General features: G+C 39.2%; 1 protein-coding gene across 1 annotated transcript; it reads left to right on the forward strand.

Moving 5' to 3' along the window:
- Positions 1-497: 497 nt before the first annotated feature.
- rps6ka2 (ribosomal protein S6 kinase, polypeptide 2) lies at positions 498-13,122 on the forward strand. Its single transcript, XM_079555249.1, has 22 exons — positions 498-1,151; positions 1,933-2,049; positions 2,401-2,482; positions 2,917-2,997; positions 3,368-3,447; positions 4,259-4,365; positions 4,454-4,491; positions 4,574-4,716; positions 6,590-6,660; positions 6,767-6,855; positions 7,026-7,090; positions 8,221-8,323; positions 8,407-8,552; positions 8,626-8,748; positions 9,796-9,885; positions 9,967-10,125; positions 10,646-10,807; positions 10,906-10,982; positions 11,063-11,180; positions 11,266-11,322; positions 11,478-11,558; positions 11,907-13,122. Exons 1-22 carry the CDS (start codon positions 1,041-1,043, stop codon positions 12,099-12,101), a joined length of 2,295 nt encoding a protein of 764 aa, XP_079411375.1. The 5' UTR covers positions 498-1,040; the 3' UTR covers positions 12,102-13,122.
- The last annotated feature ends 469 nt before the right edge of the window (positions 13,123-13,591 follow it).

Here is a 13,591-nt window from a genome sequence, read left to right on the forward strand (position 1 = left end):
CAGTACAGGTACGCTGCAGTGCACAGCAGACAGGCATGTTTCATTACATTACACAGGAACATATTGTGAAAAGTGCAACATAAATCACTTGTGCTCAAATACCCTTGGACTTAAAATCCCCGGACACACACCATTTTAATCAATGGAGCTAGTAGTATACAGTCTGCACAGTAGAGGTGATCCACCCTCTGCTATTATTCAGTAAACCCAGTGATCACCTCCCTTGCTCTGGTCCCATCTCTCTGGCTCACTTCCCTGTTATGTAACACTGCAGTTCTGCAAAGCTGCTGATGTGCAAAATCCAAATACCTACACACTCATCCCACTAAAACGTGGTGATGGCATTGTGGTTTGGCATGATATAGTTTCTCAAGCCACAGGCTCCAATGAATGCACATTCAGAGTCATATGCAGCACCTATGATAATCTACCCCTGCCTGTGTGTCATCGTGGTCCAAAAGAGAAAGGACAGGAGGCAGTCAGACAGAGGTATCAGGACTTCACCATGTGACCTCACCAGCTGTTGCTGTATGCTGGTGGGAGAAACAGGGAGGTGAGGGCAGAAACGACAGAGCGCACGCGGGAGGGGTGAGGAGCTCAGGGGCACACAATGTGACTGGCGACAATCCCTCGCTCTGCAGAGAGACAGCAGCGGGATGAACACGCAGGCACATGCCCAGTGAGAGGCTGAGGAGGCTCTGTCATACCTCTCTCCTGAATCAGCGGAACACGTTTCTTTGTCACATCTCAGCCCTGCAGCATCACGCCGCCGCACCAGTGACCGCTCAGGCTGCAGCCCGGACAGTGCGCTCCACCTCTGCAGCTGACAGGGGAGCCGGTTAGAGAGAGGCAAGGACCACATGGAAACGATGAAGAAACTAAAAGGCCACACTTTAGATGAGCCTATGGATCTAATGCGGGGCAAATAGATTAGGCTATTTAATAAGTCGTTGCTTATCCCGATCTATCGTCAGGACCTCCTGTGGGGGACCATGTTCACCATTATGGGGTAGAGACGCACTGCGAGACTGCCCATCGCCATGGATACAAGCACTCGTAAATTCACGGTGCGAAGATGGTTCTCCATCTACCTAAAGAACAAAGCTGCGAGGAACAAGAACAACAACAACACAAGCTTCTGTCAGCTCGAGGTTTGCATGTTTTTTCCACATTCATACCGAAAGACAAGAAAACTTCTATCAACGAGCGATTAGGTGATATTTGCATGCATGCTGCAATCAACTTGTGTCGTGGGTCGTGGCTGCACTCTGCGTCTTTGCTACTAGATATCACCCTGTTAGTTCGTTTGACCTAGCACAAATCGGGTTGTGGTTACATGCGCTTTCTCTGTCCCAGAGGACCAGAGATTGATAGAGTGACAGGCCACACTGAAATGCCTTGTCAGATACAGAGGCAAATGTGTAGGCCATGCAGGTTGATGAAGGACACATGTATGAAACAGACTGATCAATGTACTGAATGTCTACACTGGGAAGTCTATTTTTAACCCAAACTAATGAGTATAGGTATTTTTTGCCCAAAGCTATCCTCAGCACATCCACATGCTCTTGAGGTTATTTATAGAAACAAAAGAAACCTGTTTCCCGGCTGTTTATTGTGACAAAATCAATGCGATTCAAGTTGAAGTTTGTATGCCTGGCGGTAGTGTCTCATGGCTGCCTGTCCTCATGTTTGTTTACCTGTGACGTAAAACTGCCACATCTGCAGTCATCTCTACAGAGAAAGGTCAGCTAAAGATGGAGCTCAGTGCTTGTCATTATTTATTTACAAACCTCTTGTGCAACTCTCATACACTAAGTAACACACAATGAGGTGAATCCCCCTCAGTTCTCGAAACTGGTAGAAAATGAAGTGAAGTTATCCAAAACTATATTTAGTGTTCCTGACATGCTCTGATTTGTCTTTTATCAGGATGACAGCATACTGAAGGAGTTTGACATCAGCCACCACGTGAAGGAGGGCTGTGAGAAAGCAGATCCCTCACAGTTCCAGCTGCTCAAGGTGCTCGGACAGGGCTCTTATGGAAAGGTAAATGTAAAGAGTTTGCAAAAGGACTTTGACCTACAGTATGTGTATACTGCTGCTGCTGTAAATGCTGCTGGTCATTGTGTTCGAGCAGCATTCTCACAGACAGCCAGGGAGTGTGTGCTGACACCACGAGATATAAATAAACCCTTGACTCTTGGCTCAGCGGTGACTGCATCCCGCAGCCTCGCCACCTGTTTCATTACTATACACCTTGGCTGAGTCTATATAACCCCCACTGAGATTTTGAATATTAACACATGTGTGTATGCTATGCGGTTGATTGATTGTTTAAGTTTTGTTTACATTTACAGATAATTGGATCACTGACCATTGTTTAATGTTAATAATTAGGTCTTTCTGGTGAGGAAAATTCGAGGAGCAGACAGAGGGCAGCTGTACGCCATGAAAGTCCTAAAAAAGGCTACACTCAAAGGTAACTAAAAAATCAATAGCAATGCAGAAAGTGTACATGCATTCATACCATTTAACTTTAAAAGACACAAAAGTTGTTTAGAATCACTTGAACTTGTATAATTGTACAGACAACAGAGTGGCCTACTTTTCAGGGGATTTAGGTAAAAGCGGTTAGTAGTACTTCAGACTGTTTTGTTTGTCCGAGGGATTATTTAACATTGTGTACTAGAGTAGCAACTTAAGACTGGCTGTGCCACATGTATTGTTTTTGTCTGAGCCTTAATCTTCTTTACCATGCTTTAGGTAAAAAATTTAAAACTTAAATGAAGAAATCAAACTACTGTTAAGCCAACCACGTCATAGGGTTTACACCATACTGTAAAAACATTAAAAAAAAAACCTATATATTAATGGATAATATGCATTTGTTCATTAAAATGTGTTCTCTTTTAGTTCGAGACCGTGTGCGCTCAAAAATGGAAAGGGACATTCTGGCAGAAGTTAATCACCCATTTATTGTTAAACTGCATTATGGTAAGTTTTTAAATTACATCCGCAAAACATAGGTAAACCATTAATCTTTACGCAAAAGGTGGAAATTCTTCAAAAATGTAATGCATTAGAACTGTATAACCTTCACATAACCATAGACACACTAAAACATGTACAATAGGCCAAGATGAATGAGAGTGTGTTTAAGAGTGCAAGTGTGGGACAACGGACAGACATTAGCTTCAGGCTACATTCCAGTGTGGCGTATTTACATGCGTGAGTCCCATGTATGTTAATTAACATGCACTGTCCCGACCAAATAAACAAAACAAGAAAACCCTACTGCATGCATTCTAAAGCAGCCAGAACCTTTCACCTGTAAAGGTGCTGTATCACATGTTTGTGTGTGCAGCCTTCCAGACAGAGGGGAAACTCTACCTGATCCTCGACTTCCTCCGAGGAGGCGACCTTTTCACTCGCCTGTCAAAGGAGGTGGGTCCGCTCAAATCTTCTGCATTTCATTATTAATCCTCTGAGAGGTGAAATCTATTTTTAGACGACATTCAAAGTTTTACATTCCATTTAGAAGAAGAAGAAGAAGAAACTATGAGATAACCTCTGTTTTTTACTAAAGATGAGAAAGGTTAAGGTATACTTAAGGTATACCTACTCCCATTGAGGAGATTTGTCCTTTGAATTTGACCCATTTGTAAATGCTGTTGTGGCAACTTGTCAGGAGTGGTGGATGGTTGACACAGTGGGATCCATCCTTAGATCTTGAGCAAGGTTTGATGAGGACTAACTAGCAAGAGGTTTTAGCCATTGTGCGTTGCTTTGTGAAGGCTGATGGTAAAGCACAGTGTCATTGTTTGTTGTGAGTGACTGCATCAAGCTTGCTTTGCTTCTGACAAATGAGGACTTTGAGACATGAATCATAGACTTTTTTGTGGAGAACTTACACAGTGATCAGCAATCACTACTAAAGGCGGTTGAGAAAAGTGGTGGTAAGCTTCAGAAAGCGCAGGAGCAGTGAAGGGATGTCAATACATGAACTGACCTTTTTAAGCAAGAACAACTCTTCTCTAATTTACATATAATGACACAGTATGATGCTGTTCTTAGAGGACAGAATTACACTACTCATTCTAAGAAGAGGAATGGTGAAGCTACTTTTTCTGTTATGCAGGAAAGATAAAACAGGATACTGGGGATCTGGGTAATAGGTAGTGTGAGGAAACATACATTTGAATTTATTATCGAACAATCTTAATTCTTTTGAATTCTTTTGTTGTTGTTGACATAGGTGATGTTCACAGAAGAAGACGTTAAGTTTTACCTTGCAGAACTGGCACTGGCTCTTGACCATCTACACAGTTTGGGAATAATCTACAGAGACTTAAAACCAGAGAAGTGCGTTACAATCATACATACTCCTACATAAGGTTGGGCATTTATTTTTAGCATAATATTAACAGGATTATTTTTGTCTTTAAAATAGTATTCTGTTGGATGAAGAAGGACACATCAAGATAACTGGTGGGTGAAACTGTCTAATTTCTTGTTCTTTTACAATAGCTTTATTTGTTGCTTATATGTGTGTTTTGTTTTTCGTACGCAGATTTTGGATTAAGTAAAGAGGCCATTGACCATGATAAAAGAGCATATTCTTTCTGTGGGACAATTGAGTACATGGCTCCGGAAGTAGTCAACAGAAGGGGACATACCCAGAGCGCAGACTGGTGGTCCTTTGGCGTCCTTATGGTGAGAATGCAAAGCCAACAAGCTCTTCAGAAATGTACCTACTGTTGTTTGAAATCTGAAGGGATAGATGGTCAAGATTATGTCTAAAATATTAGCACAAACTATTATTATAATTATTATAATTTTTGTTCATTTTTGTCAACGAAATGGCATATACTGTACACATCGTAAATATAGTCAACTAAACCAGCTATAGTACACTAGAAATTCATGTTTAATGCTACAGTACTGTAGCATGTAGATGTGCTTATACATAAAATTATATACTATAAGTGAAGACATGAATAACTATTGCACTGAATTGTCCATTCTTATGGTCATAAAAAGTTTCTGTTTCAATGGGGAAATAGAACAATGTATTTATTTTTCTAAACCTAAAACCTAAACCTTTTCCGATCAGTTTTCTTTACTTGAAGTTAAATAGTTTGAGCTTATATTCTATATTGAATGCACAGAGACCCCAAACCAGTGATGTCTCAAAATTTAAAGATATGAAAAAAATATGTGTTATATATATATTTTTTTCAATTACAATTATTCCTTCTTGAATGACAAAATATCAAGTCAAATCCTTTAATGGCAGCGGACTATGAATCTTGTGGCCACCTTCAATTATAAAATGTATTTTTTTTTTCTATTTTAAATTTGTAATAAAAATTAGGTTTACACTTTTTAAGGTGTAGCATTTTATTTTGATGTATAAAACACAATTATCCTTATGTGATTAATGTGTTTAATATAAAAACGGATCATTCCTGACATCTCAATTTACTATAATAAACTTGCTGAATGGGTAAGAGTAGCCAATGGTACCAAGAGATGCAGCATTGCAGAGAGAAGAATGAACTTTTCAATTCTGCTAAGAGGCTGACGATCTGTTACAAAGTAAAATCAGTCGTCGTATTTAAATTACAGACCCACTTGAGTTGCTCTGTAAAGAGGCCAGTTTACCATGTCTTGTCAATCTGTTGGATAATAGGGCTGGGTTCTGGTTTGTTAATTTTCTTTCTTCTGCCAGAAAGGCTGCTTAATGAACAAATCTGGCAGATTAGATCTCATCTCTTTCAATAACCGCACATCTGTTAGATACTACTTGTTTTGTTCGAGCTTATTTCACTAATACAGAAAAGGGGGCAGGTCTTCTCCGACAGCTGGTTGCTACAGCATCGTATGGGGCAAAAAAAACATTTGTCTCAATCTGCCCTTGTGCTAACTAGAACTCCTCTGGGCTCTCTGGGCCACTCACTGTTGTTTTTAAGTTTTTTTGTTTCAAACTTCAATGAAATGTCATACAATTATCCAATCTTTTTCAGTAGAACTTTCCTTTACAACACAGGAATAGTAATAGGAAGAAAATAGCACATCTAAAAGTGTAAAAACATGATGTATGTTAGTACACAGGACACATACCAAATGTATTTCCTGGTATTATTAATAATGGTGGTAGCGGTTAGGGCTCTTGCTCTCGCAGCAAGAAGGTTCTGGGCTGTGTGGGACCTTCCAGTGCGGAGTTTGCATATTTTCCTCGGGCCTACACATGTTTCCTCCAGCTCTGATTTCCCATACCACTAAAAACATGTACAATAGACTAGGAGAGTGTGTTTGTGTGGGAGAACGGATGTAACTTAGCCCATGACTGCAACGTGGCATGGTGTGTTCATTAACATGCACTGTCCCAATCAAATAAACAAGAAAATAAAAACAGCCTTGACCCTAAACCAGCAAAGAATTACCTCTAAACACTTTGGCTAGCATTCTCTTGGAAAGAATATGGAAACCGTCCTCCTCTATTATCCCTAGTAACTAAGCTCTTTCTATCCTGTTGCCATTATTACTGTGCGGTAAAGTTAATTGTGACTTCTTTTTCTTGTAGTTTGAAATGCTGACTGGATCCTTACCTTTCCAAGGAAAAGATCGAAAAGAAACAATGGCACTCATTCTCAAGTAAGTGCTTAAGTAAGAACCTACTTGTTATGATACTGCTGCTAGCCATGTTTTTAAGAGAACGCTGCTGCCTTCACATGTAAACTAGGTTTTCCCTTGTGTGCAGGGCGAAGCTGGGGATGCCACAGTTCCTCAGCCCTGAAGTGCAGAGTTTATTAAGAGCACTCTTCAAGAGAAACCCAGTCAATCGACTTGGTACTTAACATAAATAATGGCTCAATTATAGACACTCGAGAACAATTTAAACCAATGGACCACTTTATTGTACAAGAGCCCTTTTTTTAATTAACCACTAACCTTCTTCAAAACTCAATTTATTTTGACCCAATTATATTTATCATATTTTAAAGCTGTGTTATTCACAGGTGCTGGACCAGATGGAATAGAAGAGATAAAAAGGCATCGCTTCTTTGCTTCAATCGACTGGAATGTAAGTAGGAAATGTAATATTGGCGACAAAAGGTAGAAATGTTATTAGTTTTCTGTCATAAGAGAAAAACGCATTATGGGATTTTTTTCTTGCAACATGTTTTTACAGATAAGATTATTTGTTTATGAGGCCCTGTGAGACAAAGATATAGTTTCTTATAAAGAAACTTTTTGGAAACCACAAGGTTGAGTCATTTCCCTGTGTTGTTTCTCGATCAAACTGTATACAGTTTAAATGCTACTTCTGCTTTTACATTTACTGTGACAAATACAAAAGGTTTTATAACTTCAGTCAGATGATCAACCCTACTTAATTTACTTCATTTTTATTCTCACTACTGCCACCTCAGGTCTTAACACTTTTTTGAGTGACAGGATTTTAGAGGCAGTTGTGGTGAATAGGTCTGAGCTCATTCTACACATTAGGACATGGCTGGGACATGTAGTCGACAAAAGTCCCATCAATTCTTGAATTTTTAATACTGTGATAAAACAAACAATTTATGTAATTCTGAGTCGGTCCAGCCTTTTACTCAGTTTATCCTCGGTGATGCTCTCTTTTCTAACAAAATCCACTATCATCTGCTCTATATCCCTGGCTTATCCTGTACTGCACATCCAACTAAACCAACTCGTTTGCTGCCAAATGCCACATTCTGCCGTTTGCAGATGGTAATGCTGGCTCACAGTTTAAGCTACACACAAGAGGCTTAGTCTTCCCCTCTGCAAAAGTGCCAGTTAAATCACTTTGACTCAGTGAATTTCAATTTTTACGCCACGTGAGATACGGTGGGAGAAACAACTACCCCACTACTTACTACATCTTACAGTACCAGAGCCGGCTGCGTTTAAAGAGTACTTCTGACTGAGGGCATTAAAAACCCTGGGGTTTGCCTGAAAGTGAGCCATACTAATTAAAATAGTAGAGGTAGTGGTAGCAGTTTGTGAGCGTTCAGTTATAAGCCCATTTGTTTTCCAATGGCGCCTCCTGCTGGCCATATTTAATACAATACACACATGCTGTGTCATCTTTTTGAAATTACAACAGATTCATTATGCATTTTAGTTTAGGCATGTTGTACACCATAGATGCAGTTGGCAATTTGTTTTATTCTTTTCACTTTTCTGTAGAGATTGTACAAAAAAGAAATGCGACCTCCCTTTAAACCTTCCGTGGGGCGACCAGAGGACACCTTTCACTTTGACCCTGAGTTTACCTCCAGGACGCCCACAGGTAACGGGTGTGCAAGTAACTATGGCAGCTGCACACTTTATTTACACCGTTTTTTTATTTGTGTGTGTGTTTTTCCTGTTTAGATTCTCCTGGCATCCCTCCTAGCGCAAACACGCATCAGCTGTTCCGTGGCTTTAGCTTCGTAGCGACCAATCCAGCTCAAGAAGCGACAAGCGTCAATGTGGTGGCGCCTTCCCGTAACGAAGTGAACGTCAACCCCATAACGCAGGTAACCTCTCAAATGTCCAGTTGTTCTCAAATTGGGATATTCGCAGTCATAAACAGATGCTTTATGTCCGTAGCATCTTCGAGGTGATGTGGCCTTCAGTGATGTGTATGAACTAAAGGAAGAAATCACACAGTCGGCCACATCTGTGTGTAAGAGATGCCTGCACAGAGTGACAGCTGTGGAGTACTGTGTCAAGGTATTCTACTCTGTTACCTTTTTTTCAGGGACGTGTCTCAGTTGGCAAATTTCCCTTTGACACACAGGATGGTTGGGGAAAGATTCTATGACTGATATAGTGTAGGGCCGGGTACCATTAAACGATACCAGTCTGGTATCGAAAAAGAATAAAGGTTTAGGTATCACTGGTATAGAAAAAATGAAAGTACTGAAAATAAATATAAATATTTATACTCAAGTTTTGATGTTGTTGGTCATCAAAGAAAAAAGAAAAAAAGGGAAAGGCAAGTTGAAAAAAAAAAAAGGAAAAAACTTTTGGAGTGGAAAATTTGGAAACATTTAGGGAGTCAAATTTGAAGAAAAAATGGAAAATTTGAAAGAAACAAATAACAAATAATAATGTAAATGCAAAATAAATTAAATGGAAGGAAAAGGAATGAATTAACAGTCTGTTTTAATGTTCTATGACAAATAATTTAGTATAAGTATCGAAAAAAGTGTTGTTCAGGTATCAGTATCGAAAACCAAGTATCTTTAAAGTACCGGTGTCTGAGAAAAAAATAACGGTACCCCCTTCTATAGTGTATTTTATGTTTAGGCCAAGGACCAGGGAGTGGTTTAGGTCCGGGAAGGGAAGACACATTGCTAACCCAACTGAACCATGTCCATCAGGGATCTCCGACCAGTCGCTCTCCAGCCCTTTCTTGGTAGCTCGTCAGACACTTTCTACACTTGATTACTCACATTTTAGACACATTTTCTTTTTGATCTAAACAGACCGAACACAATCTGCAAACATTCGGGTCAATATAGTAAACCATACTGAAACAAGCTCAAGACATATTCTTCACCAAGACGCATTTTGTCATTCAAGTGTGAAGCTTAAGCCGCTCTCCAACATGTTTGTTATGTAAAAGTAGCTCGTCAGGTAAAAAGAAGTTTGAGACTTATGATGTACATAGTAAAAACAACTGTTGCCCAAGCCACCCCTGATTCGCCAACCCCCTAAACAAATATAGGGAAATAGATACAATACTTATTACAATATTACACATTTTGCCCTTAGATCATCGACAAAACAAGAAAGGATCCATCAGATGAGATTGAGATTATGCTTCGATATGGCCAACATTCTAACATCGTTACCCTAAAAGATGTAAGTTTCCGTACGTGTGATGCCACATACACAACAGCATTATTACTGTTTTTGATCTCTTGTGTGTGTGTTTGGTTTTAGGTTTTCGATGACGGGCAGATTGTGTATCTGGTTCAGGATCTACTGAGAGGAAATGAGCTCCTGGACAGAGTTTTGACCGTGCCAAATTTTACGGAGAGGGATGCTTCAGACATCATTTGCACGTTGACAAAAACGGTGGAATATCTGCATTCACAAGGGGTAAGTGAAGTAACAATGAAGGCTACATTTGTTTTCATATGTCTGTATACTGTATTAGTTGCTAGAGCCCACTGTTGTGATATATAACCCTTAATCAGCACAAAATACAAAGGTGAATCAAAAAATTATATTAGTTTATAAATTCTGGACACACACGTTTCAAGATTTTTATTCTGAGTTTTGTTGATAAAGTCTCAGATATACATAACACTGTATGAGCGGTGCAACAGCATTTTTACAATGATATCAGAGGATGTGTTTTCATGTAACATTCGGAAACTAAAATGGTTTGAATACATTTATAAACTTACGTAAAAGTTATACACTGATTACTTACCTACTACTTACTACTACAATAAATAAAACATGACTTTCGATGGTTATTGTGAAGACCTTTACATAAACAAATTAACAGGGCAGTATGAATCCTTACTTGCCAGATTGTATCTCATGCCTTATACTGTCTTATCTTGCACATAGTGGAAATAAAACAAAAATAATCTGTTTTATATTCCCTCAGGTTGTTCATCGAGATCTAAAACCCAGCAACATACAGTACGCTGATGACAGTGGACTGCCGGAAAGCATCAGATTGTCTGATTTTGGGTTTGCCAAGCAGCTCCGAGCTGAAAATGGCTTACTGATGACTCCCTGCTACACGGCTACATTCATGGCTCCAGAGGTAACAGCAGCAATCATACTTTATCTCAAAGCACATATTTAAATAGGCAATTATACACTTGAATAGACTCCCATTCACTCAAACGTCGGTGTGCGCAGGTTCTGAAGAAACAAGGCTACGATGCAGCGTGTGACATTTGGAGTCTAGGGATTCTGCTTTACACCATGATAGCTGGGTCAGTCTTTTTCACATTTAAAGTCTCCCTGGGCAGACTAGTTCCGTATTCGCTCCATCTGAATTCCTGTTTCTCTTTAGTTTCAGCCCATTTGCCAGCAGTCCTAATGACACAGCAGAGGAAATACTGGCCCAAATTGGAAGTGGTAAAGTCGTAATCACTGGAGGGAATTGGGACCTGGTGTCGGATGCTGCGAAGGTGACAATTACACAAGTTAAAGCACAATTTCTGGTTGCCAAAAGCTCTACATATTTACATCGATCCCTTTGTGTTTTCACTGCAGGACCTTGTTACAAAAATGTTGCATGTTGACCCACACCAGCGCCTCACTGCACCACAGGTACGTGATTTTGAATACTGGTACATTTTGTGTAAACAAAATAGTAAATTGATCAATCAAAAAGAAAGAGACAAAAACGTCTCAACTTACATGAAGTCGAGAAGCCACCCTTTTGCTGTGGTGGTTTGGTTTTTATTCATGTTTGTATTTTTCAGGTACTACGTCATGCATGGATTGTAGAGCGAGACCAACTGTCTGACAGAGCTCTAAGCAGATATGATGCTCTCAGAGTAAAAGTAAGTCATGCCTATGTCTTTGTATATATCGATATACTTTTTATAGTATTTCATTACATTTCAGAACATATTTGTAGGCAGACTTATAAGAGAAGAGACAGGACATCGTGTTCTTTTCTAACAATACTGTACAGACTAAACATTTAGATTCACTAATTGCAACTATTGAAATTGCAGTTACGACTTTCATGCTGCTTTTTTGATCAGTGAAAACATGTAGCTATATTTGGTGTGTTGTTGTCTTTTCTATGGCCAGTAGATGGCGCTCTTTGCTACTTTATGATGGCATGTTGAAAGTAAAAAAAATAAAAAAATAACAATGCATGTAATTGTGTGTTCCCGCACTAGGGGGCACTGTCGGCCACATATTCGGCGCTACGACGCTGCGCTCCAGCTCCGGTCCTGGAGCCGGTCCAGTCCTCCAGCCTGGCGCAGCGCAGAGTGATGAAGAAAGTCCCGAGTCCCACCATCAACCCCAGCGTCCAGTCAAACTCTAAAGAGAGGGAACAAAGTAATGAACACTCCCCAGTTACGAAAGGTTAAGTGAATTTAAGGCCTGCTCATGATGAATATAGAGCACTCTCAAAGTTAGTTTGATGTAGACTAGTACTGCGGCATAAAAGCCACATTCAATTTCAAATATTGATCCACAGTGAAGAGTTGCACTACAATTTATTACAGTACAAGAAAAGACTTAGCTCTGCATTAACCTTGCTCAGTGGTGATGATAATAATAGTAGCCTATGAGACAAATAGGGACCAAAAAGTAGCATTTACATTACACTACAATATGAAACTAATTAGGCTATTTTATTATTGCAGCAATTGTGAATTTATTTTTTATAGACACACATTGAGAAATCTAAATTCTGGTACCGGAAGTTAGATTTGTACATTATTTATTTTTATTATATTATTTTTTAATCCCTGTGCCATTTTCTGGTTGGTGTATTATGCATTGCTTTTATAAATAGCATAGTTAGTAGAGTTTAAGCGTAGAGACAATAGTCTGCTTTGCCGAATCGTGCAGTCTTTCATGGCCTTTCACTGAAAAATGTATCTGTCGTAGCCTATGTATTCAGCGAAATCAAAATGTCAGTCACATACTTTTGAACAGCAGTGGTCTATATAGGCGCTGTGGGTAGCTTTAGCGTCTCTATTGCTGCAGCCCCCATAGGATGTGCTTGTTTCATCACTAAAAAACGGCAAACTAATAAGAGTAGCATTGTTTAACTGTAAACTATTTCATGTGTTATTTACTATGAAGTACAACCAAATATTTATACTGTGCAGCTACGCACAAACTACACTGTGCATTACTCTGATATTCACAGGAAATTGTAAGTATTTTATTGCTGATCGAGTAGGAGCTGTACATATGGTTTGGTAACTTGAGTTGTACATATTGTTAAGGAAGCTAGTTTGTTATCTGTATATTGTGCAACACAGATTTACGCAGGCAGAAATGTGTTGTATATATTATGCTTGCAGAGTAATGATGCAGAGTACTGTTTTGTGTTCTTTGCAGTGTAAATACTGTGAATAGTCGGTTGAGACAGAAAATTTATTGGACTGGACTGCCAATGTTTTACAAATAAAGATGCTTGATGACTGATGAAGTTGTTGTTGTTTTTTTCAAAGCATAGGTAATTATTTCTCTTATAAGAAATAATCTGAATCAATATTACAAGCGCATTTGGGATCAGCCCTTAATACAGCCGTAGATTAGGGTACAGCCAATACAGATGTGCTCGTACTAGCCCTACAAAGCACTTCTCTAGTTACAGCAATAGACAAGACAAAACAAACAACGTTAAGACTTTCTCTTTCCTATAGATGGCCTGGGATTGATGAGGGTAATGTCTATTATATATTATTACATGAGTCATAATACAAAGTAAAATGTCCTCATATAAATAGCCATTAGATGGCAACTAATTATAGAGAATGCCCTTTCCAAAAGTTGTCTGTTTACAGCCATAATCCCGACAACAAAAAGTTTAATTTGTATCACGCTGAAGGATCACGCTTTG

The sequence above is a fragment of the Gobius niger genome (assembly GCF_951799975.1).
Source record: "Gobius niger genome assembly, chromosome: 4".
In the NCBI taxonomy this organism is placed as follows: domain Eukaryota; kingdom Metazoa; phylum Chordata; class Actinopteri; order Gobiiformes; family Gobiidae; genus Gobius; species Gobius niger.

Coding starts and splice junctions, on each gene's coding strand:
- rps6ka2 (XM_079555249.1), top strand. CDS start 1,041: ATGGATACAAGCACTCGTAAATTCACGGTGCGAAGATGGTTCTCCATC. Junction 10,126..10,645: donor AATATCTGCATTCACAAGGG/GTAAGTGAAGTA, acceptor ATATTCCCTCAG/GTTGTTCATCGAGATCTAAA. Junction 11,181..11,265: donor TGGTGTCGGATGCTGCGAAG/GTGACAATTACA, acceptor TTTTCACTGCAG/GACCTTGTTACAAAAATGTT.